The 12,547-nt window shown below is 39.8% G+C and overlaps 1 protein-coding gene across 1 annotated transcript in view; it reads right to left on the reverse strand.

Moving 5' to 3' along the window:
* Window positions 1–12,547, reverse strand: part of CAPN1 (calpain 1) — a 75,335-nt gene that overhangs the window by 33,734 nt on the left and 29,054 nt on the right. Inside the window, exons 5-8 of the mRNA XM_073658573.1 lie at window positions 4,314–4,447; window positions 4,037–4,205; window positions 1,931–2,014; window positions 1–9 (exon numbers count right to left, since the gene is read on the reverse strand). The exon at window positions 1–9 is cut by the window's left edge and continues 77 nt beyond it. Coding sequence (XP_073514674.1) covers window positions 1–9; window positions 1,931–2,014; window positions 4,037–4,205; window positions 4,314–4,447 — 396 coding nt within the window. The remainder of the gene's footprint in view (window positions 10–1,930; window positions 2,015–4,036; window positions 4,206–4,313; window positions 4,448–12,547) is intronic.

Here is a 12,547-nt window from a genome sequence, read left to right on the forward strand (position 1 = left end):
ATAATTGACCTACAACATATGGAGGAGGTTAGATCTATCTTACTGGACCTTGACTATACAGTTATAGAATTGACCCTCTTCTTGTCTATATACTATGTGCTGGACCATGACTATACAGTTATAGAATTGACCCTCTTCTTGTCTATATACTATGTGCTGGACCATGACTATACAGTTATAGAATTGACCCTCTTCTTGTCTATATACTATGTGCTGGACCTTGACTATACAGTTATAGAATTGACCCTCTTCTTGTCTATATACTATGTGCTGGACCTTGACTATACAGTTATAGAATTGACCCTCTTCTTGTCTATATACTATGTGCTGGACCTTGACTATACAGTTATAGAATTGACCCTCTTCTTGTCTATATACTATGTGCTGGACCTTGACTATACAGTTATAGAATTGACCCTCTTCTTGTCTATATACTATGTGCTGGACCTTGACTATACAGTTATGGAATTTACCCCTTGTTGTCTATATACTATGTGCTGGACCATGACTATACAGTTATGGAATTTACCCCTTCTTGTCTATATACTATGGCCAATGTCAATGACTTGTCATGCCCCTGACATGGTGTCATTATGCATCTCTTCCTGCAATGTTCACACGTAGCGTTTTTGCCTGAAGCAAAAACCAGAGTGTTAGCAGGAATAATGTGCATTTTTGTCTGCATTTTTGTGTTTTTTTTCCATGTATTAGAATGGGTAAGAAAACGCTAAAAAAAAAAAAAAATTACATGGTGCAGATTTCAAAAAACACCCAGCAGCAAAAAATATGCAAGGAAAAAATAAGTGTCTACATGAGATTCTCATTTACTTTGCTGGTACTGTAAAACGTTGCGTTTTGGTTGCAGGAGATAAGAATGCAAAAAAGAAACAAAATTAGCAAAAATGCCATGTGTGAACATACCCTTATCACAGTAGAAATATATGCGTTTCCTCCTTGGGTTTGAGGAGATCTACCTTCCATTTATGATAAATCAATTCAAGGTGGAAAAAAGCAATATTTAAAAAAAAAAACCTTTAGAAATACCCCCCTCAAAAATAAATAAACACTAAAAAAATACTATTCAGTTTGCATCATTTTTTTAAGTTGTCTTTAAGTCTTTATTTTTTATTTTTCTTGACACCTTTGCTCAACCAGTTGTTTCAGACAGATGTAAAGTAACTTTTAGCAAATTTAGTTTTTTATTTGGGCGCATCTCACTCTATTCCTCACCTGGAGTAAGGTTTCTGGAGAAGTTATAAATTTGCAGCATTTTTAGAGAAATGGCGATTTTTTTTTAAAGGATCTGCAATTATTGGTGCTGAATAGTAGAAATTAAACAGTTGAAGACAAAATAAAGAATATTTTTTATTATTTTGCACCAAATTCATGAACTATTTGCCCCATTTTGAAAAATTTTGAGAAAATAAATATATGATTTCCATAAAAATAAAAAAAAGAGAGAACTAGGGGCGCAACCCTATGACATGCAAGTATAAAACTATTATATCAGTATCTGGTATGTAACCCCTTCTCATGCACAGCACCATGGAGTCAATGGTGCTATAATAATAATATTATTAATTATTATTATTAATTATTATTAATATATACTGATAAATAGCACCGAGCCAGAGTCACGAGTGCTATCGGAGCTATGCACATACTCATAGTTTATTATATTTTTGGTGTGCGGCCATCACATTCTTTATCGATCATCCATGTTGGCGCCATTAAATGTTTAAAATTAGAAAATAAGTCCTTATGGGTTGAAAAGCGCCAAGGATTTTTTTTTTTAATCTTTATCAATGGCATTTAATATAGAATGATCAAGTGCAGAAGTGAAGAAAATGTAAACTGTGGCTATAAATTGATTTTACACCCGGCAGGGCCCTAATCATATATTTTCTGTGCATTAGTCATATGTAATTACCTCCTTAGCTCCAGTAACAGAATATGCGTGGCCTTTAACCAGTTTCTTGAAGGTTATGGCTTCCATATCGGTCGCACTTGTTATCTATAGAAGAAAAAAAAGGAGGCAAAAGTCAATGAAATTAAAATGAGAGATAAGTTGAGGAAAGGATAGTCAGAAATAACAAAATCGGGCTAGGGAATAAAATATATGGATGATATTTCCCATAGAACGGGTGAGATTACTTCTCTGTTGAAGATGGACAAGTGTCATCCACAAGGGTATTGCCCATCTATGACCACTTTAATCCTTATTTTCAGCATAGACATATGTCCCACCAAAATCAACCGAGCTGTGACTCCCTAATACACCACAGGTAGGAACTCAGACTATCCATACAACATTATAAATGGTGAACATCATCCTTTCATCTATAGGGAAAAGGAAGCATTATATTCACCACAATCATCTTCCATGTTGACAGATCTAGAAAACAGATAATTTTTTTTAGAGCTGAATAGTATATTAAAGGGTTAATCCCATCTTCATAGATGGGTATTGTCAGTGAGGGTTTGTAAACAGAGATGAGGGAACCCGAAGTGTAAAGTTCGCGGTTCATACCGGACAATTAGTGGCCGGTGCCGAACTCCAAACACTGACTTTTTCCCGTTCGCGTTCAATGCCGAATAAAGTTTGTTGAAAGGCTGCAGCACAGACAATCAACAAGCTTTTAGGCTGTGGGCACTTCTGCAGCCATACTTAGCATGGCTGTGATTGGTCTGCGCAACACTTGACCCGGCCTGTATAAACGCCGGATCACGGGTGGCGCTGCCATTGTGCTCTGACTAGCGCAGGGACAGGACGCTGCTCGAGTGAGGGACAGTGTAAAAGAAATAAATAACTTAAAAAAAAATTACGTGAGGTCCCCCTTATTTTTAATGACCAGTCAAGGGAAAGCAGACAGCTGTGAGCAGGTCTTATGCTGGGAAGGGCCCAATATCCATTGACCTTCCCACCCTTTTAATATCAGCCCCCAGCTGTCTGCTTTGCCTTTGCTGGTTATTAAAAATGGGGAAGGGGGAACTTAAAAAAAAATTACGTGGGGTCCCCCCTATTTTTAATAAGCAACTAGGAACCCGACCACCACTGCTTTCTAAGCTGTAAACACTTCAGTGAAGCTAGCCGAGATTAGGAAATAACAGTGCGCTCCAGAGATCCCAGTCAGCTGTGAAACAGTATTTAGAAGCACAACAAAAAAAGAGCTTGTAAGTACTGCACATGTTCTGCTGTCTAGTTGCAGTGGTCGGTCTCCAAGGCAACGAGCTTTAAACAAAAGAAAAATGTTAGTTAATAAAATATTAATATCTCAAAGAAGTCTGAAAATTTTAATAGGGGGTAAATTGCAAAATTGCATGCATTTACAGGCACTATCCAAAAATAAATCCTATATGAAGATGGGAAAAATCCTTTTAAAAGGTCCAAACATTGCCTACAACAACATAAAATACAGATCAATAAGCTAAACAATTCTTAAAGTGATCTATAAAATATCTTTAAAATCATTTAAGACTCTTTGATCCATCAGTGCACTGGAACAGACTTATCAAATCTGTAGCGAAATTAGTGCTCAGCCATCATCGCTCTAATACAAAGCTAATGTTGCTTGAATTAGGGAACATCTGAGGCAGAATAAAAGGGGAAGCATCAACTGTGTGGAAATAATTTCCCCCAGAGAAATGGATCAGCCATATGGCCTCACATTTATCTAGGACGACTAAGTATGTCATCAAAATCCTAGTCGGGAGAGAACGGTTATAGAAAACGTCCATGAGTGATGAGACGAATGCTATAGTAATCCTAATAAGCACTTATAGGCTTGGACTGGCCCACAGGAGAATCCTCCGGTGGGCCACCACCTTATTATGTGAGCAGTACCGCGGCACTATATACTTGAATCACGGTGTACAAACAAAGGCAGCATCTTATTCATGTAACAATCTACCCAGTTCATGGTTATATAAATTTGTGATTGAGGATAATGTCACATTTGTATGTAGCCGAAAAGTGGGGCCCAGGACTTGGTTACTGGTGGGATCTTGGCACCGCAGTCCCAAACTGAGCACTTACATCAATGGAGCAGCCCATGAGTGAACCTCGCTCTAAAGCCTTTATAATAATGCCATACAGGTCCGCAGGAGGCTTCTTCAGCTCATACCACTCAGTAACACCTCCTGTAAAGTCTTCAAAGCCTTCAGAAGTGCTTCCCCCAGAGAGAGCTTCATAACTCCCATTAGCTCTGCAAAACATGACTTTTTTTTAGTGTGTGTGTGTCATATATATATATATATATATATATTAAATCACACATCAGTCACCAATATAAAGGTTTAGTAAGCGCTCATACTTAGCATAGGCCTTCTCCAGCAGCGCGCTCCAGAACTCATTCCCCGCTGCAGAGTGAACGAAGACAAGTTTTCCATCCTTAACTGGGAGCAAGTCATCAACGACGACATCTACCCACTCGCCAAACTGCCATAGCTGTGAATACAAAGAAAATTTAAAAACAGATTAAGATAAAAGAGTTATTCCCATCATAATCGGATAGTGCTTGTAAATACAAGCACTTTTGCAATTTACCGCTTTTGAAAATTTGCAGCCGTTTTTGAGATATTAACACTTTTGTTTGCAGCCCGTTGCCTAGGAGACTGACCACCGCTGCTGTCTAGCTTGTAAGTACAGGGCTAAAGCTGGCCAGGATTAGGCGGTAACAGCGCGCTCCAGCGATCCTGGACAACTTCAAAACAGTGATTACAAGCTCAATAGAAAAGAACTTGTAAACACTGTGCTGCATGTTCTGCTGTCTAGCAGCGGTGGTCGGTCTCCAAAGCAACAAGCTGTAAAGAAAAGTGTTCAATATCTCAAGAATGGCTGAAAATTTTAATAAGCAGTAAATTGCAAAATTGCTTGCATTTACCAGCACTATCCGATAATACTCATTTATGAAGATGGGAAGAACGCTTTAATCTTTTAAAAGTGTCTTTTAGGCTTTCTGATATTAAGCATACATTTCATAAAACAGCTACACAGTGTGAAAAAAAGTTAATTTTATATATAAAATTTAGCAATTTAATATCACACTCTCTCTCAGGGCTGACGCATCAACGCCGATAGACCTACAATTTCGACCAACCAGGCTTTCTACTATTATCTGCTATTCTGGAGTAAAAACTATGATGAATCCCCAATTTGTACATAGAACTCTATAAAGCAAGAGTACAATACATGGTGGTACACAATATGACAAACATCAGCTTTTGGGGGGGGAGGGGCTCTGGCAGACATTTCCCAATGGGGGTCATTCCACAAAATCTGTTTGATTGTGGCCGTTTGACTCGTTAGTTAAAAAAGGAAAGGTTGTGTTCCTTTTTTTAATACAATTGAGATACAACAACATTTGTATAAGAAAGGAGAAGTACCTGTTCTTTATATTCAAAGCCTACATAGCCATGGAAAGTAATCTATGAATATTTATGTTTTTAACCCCTTCACCCCCCTGACCAGGCCAATTTTTTTTTCAATTCTGACCACTGTCACGTTATGGAGGTAATAACTTTGGAACGCTTCAACGGATCCCCTTGATTCTGAGAATCTTTTTTTCATGACGTATTGTACTTCATGACAGTGGGATCATTTATTTGACATGACTTTTGTTTATTTGTGAAAAAAATAGAAATTTGGTGATAATTTAGCAATTTTCAAACTTTTAATTTTTATGCCCTTAGATCAGAGAGATATGTCACAGAGAATAGTTAATAAATAACATTTCCCACATGTCTACTTTACATCAGCACAACTTTGGAAACATCTTTTTTTTTTGTTAGGAAGTTATAAGTGTTAAAATTTGACCAGCGATTTCTCATTTTTACAACAATTTTTTTATTTTTTTTTTATTTATTTTTTTTTTTAAGGGACCACATTACATTTGAAGTGACTTTGAGGGGTCTATATGACAGAAAAAACCCAAAAGTGACACCATTCTAAAAACTGCAGGAGAAAATGGACCCCAAAATATGTTGTGCAATTTCTCCTGAGCACACAGAATCCCAATATGTTGGGGAAAAAACACTATTTGGGCGCACAGCACGGTTCAGAAGGGAAGGAGCGCCATTTGACTTTTTGAATGCAAAATTTGCAGGAATAATTAGCGGATGCCATGTCGCGTTTGGAGAGCCGCTGATGTGCCTAAACAGTGGAAACTCGCCTCAAGTGACACCATTTTGGAAAACTATACCCCTCAGGGAACTTGCATAGATGTGTAGTGAGCACCTTGAACCCCCAAGTGCTTCACAGAAATTTATAATGTTGAGCAATGGAAAAAAAATAAAAAATCACATTATTCCCACACATGTTTTTTAGCCCCATATTTTGAATTCTCACAAGCAATTTGAGTACACCGATACCCCATATGTGGGGGGAAAACTACTGTTTGGGTGCATGGCATGGCTCAGAAGGGAAGGAGCACCATTTGACTTTTTCAATGTAAAATTTTCTGGAATAATTAGTGGACGCCATGTCACATTTAGAGAGTCTCTGATGTGGGGGGTTTCCACTGTTTAGGCACAAGTGATACCATTTTGGAAACTAGACCCCTCAGGGAACTTATCTAGATGTGTGGTGAGCACCTTGAACCCCCAGGTGCTTCACAGAAGTTTATAAGGTTGAGCTGTGAAAATAAAGAAAACATGTTGGTTTTTTTTAGCCTGAAATTTTGCATTTTCACGAGGGTACCCCATATGTGGTTGAAAACTACTCTTGAGGCATAACGCAAAGCGTATAAAGGAAGAAGCGCCATATTGGAGCTCAGATTTCGCTGGACTGGTTTGAGGGTGTCATGTTACATTGGTAGAGCCTCTGAGGTGCCAGATCAGTCGAACCACCTATAAGTGACCCCATTTTACAAACTACACCTTTCAAGGAATTCATCTAGGGGATCATATTGACACCACAGGTGAGAGTCATAGCATTTTATACCATTGGGCAGTGAAGAAAAAATAATAAAATTTTTACCACCAAAATTTTGTTTTCGCCCCAGATTTTACATTTTCACACATGTAGAAATACCCAAATGTGGCTGTTCAGTACTGCTTAGCGACACGGCGAGAATCGGGAGAGATAAAGCACTTTTTGCCTCCTGGAGTGCAGATTTGCGAATAGTTTGCGGCCCCCATATACACAGCTCCTAAGTGCTAGAAGAGCAGAACACCCCCTTACCCCCATCAAGCGACCCCATTTTGGAAATTATACCCCTTTTTGAATTTATCTACAGGTGTAGCGACGATTTTGACTCCATGGGTGTTTTCCAGAAACAAACAGAAGTGGATGTTGCTAAGTGAAGATTGCAAACAGCCGTTGTTAGTGACCAGTACGTTGTAGTGACCATTACGTTTTGCCCAGCTCGTGCTTCACGAGACATGCACACGTAAATTAGGCAGACTCTCATTGCTACAGAAATGCCAAACATGTGGACGCTAACTGTGATTTAGGCACACTGGGGCTCAGAAGTGAGGGGGACACTTGGATTTAGGAGTGCAGAATTTGCTGGATTTCTTTTAGTTTTTCCAGAACTTTTGTGCTACCAATAACGTGGAAGCCCTTATATTTTTGTTAACAGATAACGTACCTGAGTGGGGACTTGCTTTTTTTGTGAATGGAGTTGAAGCTTTTACATAACATTTGAGATCACATTTATCCTGCGCTCTACGCTGAGCACTTATATCGAGGTTTCCATCTAAATCTCCGAATGACGTGATTCAGATGAAACTCCGAGGGATCCATTTACTATAATGAGGCAACAGAGTTACTTTGGACTCTGTCTGGCCTCTAGTCAGCGTCGTCCTTTTCACCGTGCCTCCATCTGCCTCATTATAGGGAATCTTCCGCCGGGGGTTCCATCTGAATCACGTATTTCAGAGATTTACACGGAAACCCCGATGCAAGCGCTCAACGCAGAGCGCAGGATAAATGTGAGCAGAGCCTTACTGCGATCTTCGGGAGACAGAGTGAACAAATCAACAGCAGGTGAAGAATTGGTTTTATTTATTTTTTACGCCATTCCTCATGCGGTATAATTTATTACGTGACTTTATTCTTCAGGTTGGTGCGATTACAGTGATTTTTAGGATTGGCTGCAGTCACACACTAAAAGATGCTTTTTATTGTAAAAACAAGTTTTTACATCGCCATATTTTCATAGCTATAACTTTTCCATATTTCTGCCGACAAAGTCATGTGAAGTCTTGTTTTTTTGTGGAATGAGCTGACTTTTTTTTTTTTTTTTTTTTTTTTTTTTTTTTTAAATCTCACTCATTTCGCTTGGATAGTAAAATGCTGCGTTTTTTGTGGCAAAGACGTGGAAAAAAAAGCAGGAAACACAGATTTTCTGCACACACAAAAAAAAAAAACCTGCAGAATTTACTCTACATGGGAACAGAATCTTAACAATGGACCAGAATAACTAATAGTAGAAGATACAATAATCCTCTATACAAATATAATGCCCCTCATTCAAAAGAGCACATACAACCTACAGAGTCCGAAAAAGAGGTAATGGGATCTAATTATTCAAAGAAAGTATCAAAATGTATTTAAAAGATTATTATTACAAACAATGGTATATCTAGACACACAACCACAATATATAATATATAGATAGTAGTAGACAAAAAACAAAAGCAAAGCACTAAAAACTATATATTAACGATAGTTTACATACTGTATATACAAATTTATATGGCCAGCACACACACAATAGGAGCAAAAATTCTACAAGGTAAATATCTCTATATTGATCACTGTGTATTTTGTATCAACACACCTATCACACATAACAAATCATATAAACTAGGAGTAGATTGTAAGGGTGCAAAAGTGAGGGGTGATATGACTATAATAGTCCCCACAACCTATGCACACACACCCAGCAGACATGAATACATATGCAAAATATGTATGAAATATTCCAACGTGTCATAGCAATTAATAAATTAACTAATATTCAAAAATTTGCGCTGAAAGGAGTTGGTTTTTTTCACGTTTTTTTTGTGGCTACTAGATTGATGACGTTTGAGAGGACACTTTACATGATAAAAGATGCCTGTGAGGGATTTTGGCTATTTGCACTTTTCAGTTTTGGGAAAACTTTGGGTACAAGAGTTGTATTCGGGAAGAAAAATAAGAAGTTCCAGCTTCTGGTAAAATATTGTAAATCAGTCCATCGTTATTAGATTTAAAAAAAAAAACATATCAGACAATAAGGTGCGAGAGACAAAGATCAGGTGATGTGCTTCGAACGCAATCCAGCATTATTTTTCAAAGCCTTTGAAACAGTAAGCTTTATTGCGTTCGAAACGCGTCACCTGTTCTTACCCGAAGCTGGAACTTCACTGGACCCTATTCCTCAGTGGTGAGTTGGCGTTTCCTCCATTTTTTCTATAATAGTTGTATACTTTATATAACAGTTGTATAATAACTATACATTGTACATCATCCTTTATAGAGGCAGAACAATGTATGCGCAAAGAAAGTCCTCAGATCTCATATTTAACCAGCTTTGTTCCCACAAACCCTCCCTGCAGGACAATGCTGTGGCCCATGCCTTACCTGCCTTCTAAGCCATACCTGACCTTTTCATTATTCCCATTAATCCCTTTTTTGTTTTTTTACTAAGCTTGCAGATAAGAGAAGTATTAAAGGCATTAGACTGCAGGAGTCAGATTGTGATTGCAGGTACAGCATACTGTCTGTAGGGGCAGACCGGCACTACTGGGACTATCCTTTGGGGATTAGATTGACTTTTTGGATATTATCAGTGCTTAATGGGGTTGACCACTTTATAGATGGAGCATTGGTTAGCTTGGGGGACTAGACTGGGCTTCTTTATCACTGAAGCATTACTGGACCAGAGTTGGGAAGGAGTTAGGGGAGAGGGGAAGGGTTAGAGCTGTTCATGCTGGTAACAGATGAATCCAGTTCAAAACCCTAACCATGGCATACAAAGCCATCCACAACCTGTCTCCTCCATACATCTGTGACCTAGTCTCCCGGTACTTACCTGCACGCAACCTCCGATCCTCACAAGATCTCCTTCTCTACTCCCCTCTTATCTCCTCTTCCCACAATCGCATACAAGATTTCTCCCGTGCATCGCCCCTACTCAGGAACTGTCTACCCCGAAATATCAGGCTCTCGCCTACCGTGGAGACCTTCAAAGGGAACCTGAAGACCCACCTCTTCCAACAAGCCTACAACCTGCAGTAACCCTTGCTCCACCACACTGCTGCACAACCAGCTGTACCCTCACCTACTGTATCCTCACCCATCCCTTGTAGACTGTGACCCCTCGCGGGCAGGGTCCCCGCTCCTCCTGTATCAGTCGACGTCACGTTTTGTTCAAGATTATTGTAATAGTTCATGTATGTATACCCCTTTTTCACATATAAAGCGCCATAGAATAAATGGCGCTACAATAATAAACAATAATAATAATCTGTTGCTGTGATTAGAAACCAGTGGGTGCCGTATCTGATGGCGGTTACAGCTGACAGAGAAAAACGACGGTAGTTTTCGTTATAACTGACTGGATCAAAAATCTAAGTTTATTGAATCAAGTTGAAAGTCCATTAAAAGATAAAAACTTCAACACCTTCCCTCGTTTTTCTCTCCGGACCAGAGTTACTTGCCCATTGCAGGCAATGACTGGAGGCTGAAATGTGTGATGCACGGCCGGTGGAGATTCTACATAGTGGATCACCTAATATATATTTAAGAGAACAATTAGAAGAAAGTGACATTTTGTACGCAAGGGTTGGCTTTCGATGGAGCTCGGGGGAGGCCACAATTGAACATAGGAGGGGCGTTGTGAGACAATGGACTATAAAAGGTCTGGAGAATAGCTTGCAGCAGGTGGTTTGCTGCCCTGGGGCCTGATGTGTAGCATGATTGGATCAGCCCTGGGGGAAGTAGACTGAACCGGAATGCAGTAAAAACAGAAGTGTCCCAGGGGCAATCATGTTTGATAATGGTCTACTGGAACAAAAACGTCTCATATTGAGATTGTCTGCACAAATAAAATATCATCAATCTTCAGGAGTGCTCCCCAGCCTCCTGCCTTCCGAGCGGTGGTGAACTCCTGATTGAATGACCGTTCAAACCAGCAGCATAGTTGCGCCTCTGGGCCAAAAGGTCTTCTCTCCGATGTTGCAAGCCGAGGCAGCTTTGCATCGAAGGAGGGCAGCAGAACTGAAGCTAGCCAAACCTGGTAATCCAGCCAGCTTCAGAGCAGTGCTTACAAGCTCTATCGGAGACAGCTTGTAAGCATTGTACTTTTTGACTAAGAAACTAGCCACAATGGATAGACTGCAGGCACTGAGCAGTAAACAAAAGATTGGGTAATAACTCAGAGGATTTTTAATAAGAAGTAAACAGCAAAGTTGCTTGATTTTTTTCAAGTGCTTTGTAATTTTAACGTTTTAGAATGTTGAGAAAACCTCTTTATATAAGTATCAATATTCTATTGCATTGAGTTTACTTTAGATATTCATGGAGTTGAGATCATCTGTCTAACCTACCCTTACCAGACAGATTGCCACCAGTTATTTTATCAACATGTGACAAAAGAGAAAAATGTAGAACAGTTTTATTCTGAAGACTGTTCAAATTGTGATCTGGAACGTTTAAAGTGAGAGCCGGCCCCAGGTTGAGAGCCGGCCCCTAGGCTGAGAGCAGGCCCCTAGGCTGAGAGCAGGCCCCTAGGCTGAGAGCAGGCCCCTAGGCTGAGAGCAGGCCCCTAGGCTGAGAGCAGGCCCCTAGGCTGAGAGCAGGCCCCTAGGCTGAGAGCAGGCCCCTAGGCTGAGAGCAGGCCCCAAGCTCCTGTGTCCTCAGATTTCTAACAATCAAGCTTGTTGTGCCATCGTGCATAAAAAAAGGAAAAGTAAAAATTCTCCTCTAACCAATATATTCTGTAAATGATTCTATAAAGAGGATTAATGACCTTCATCTAACAGGTATCCTGTATCTGCTCACAGCTTGAGAGGACTGTCAAAAAAATCTCTTAGCTAACCGATATTTAGTTCTATCTGCAGCTTCATTAAAAAAAATTATGTAAAAAAAATATAGAAAAATTAAAGTTTTTATAAAACAAAAACGTTACGGATAAAACCAGATCTCTATTTACCCAAAAGAATGGAGCAAAGATCAGAACCGGTAACGGTGCAGTTAAATCATCTTTCAGCGGCGCTCACTGAAAGAGGCACTGTACATTATCAGGAAAGTGATTCACCCACATGTGTGCGCATGTGTTTCTGCAGTCATCATAAATGTTTTATTCTGTGAACATGTGGCGCCCCTGAGGGTTCGGTCACCACAGAGGTATTGCATCTCACCCAGAGGTGTGGTAGCTCACTCTCAGGTAAGGAAGGAGTATGGCTCAGGACCCTAACACTACATTCACTACACCACATTTCCGGGGGACAGGGCGACAATGCTCCTAAGGGAGAGCACAACTGTCCCTGATCCCTGGCTGGAGTGGGGAGGAACCACCTAGAGAGGGGGAACTATGTAGTGGGTGGGTGGAGGACGAAG

This window comes from Phyllobates terribilis, unplaced genomic scaffold (assembly GCF_046119375.1).
Source record: "Phyllobates terribilis strain yellow unplaced genomic scaffold, ASM4611937v1 Scaffold_13__5_contigs__length_258822181, whole genome shotgun sequence".
In the NCBI taxonomy this organism is placed as follows: Eukaryota; Metazoa; Chordata; class Amphibia; order Anura; family Dendrobatidae; genus Phyllobates; species Phyllobates terribilis.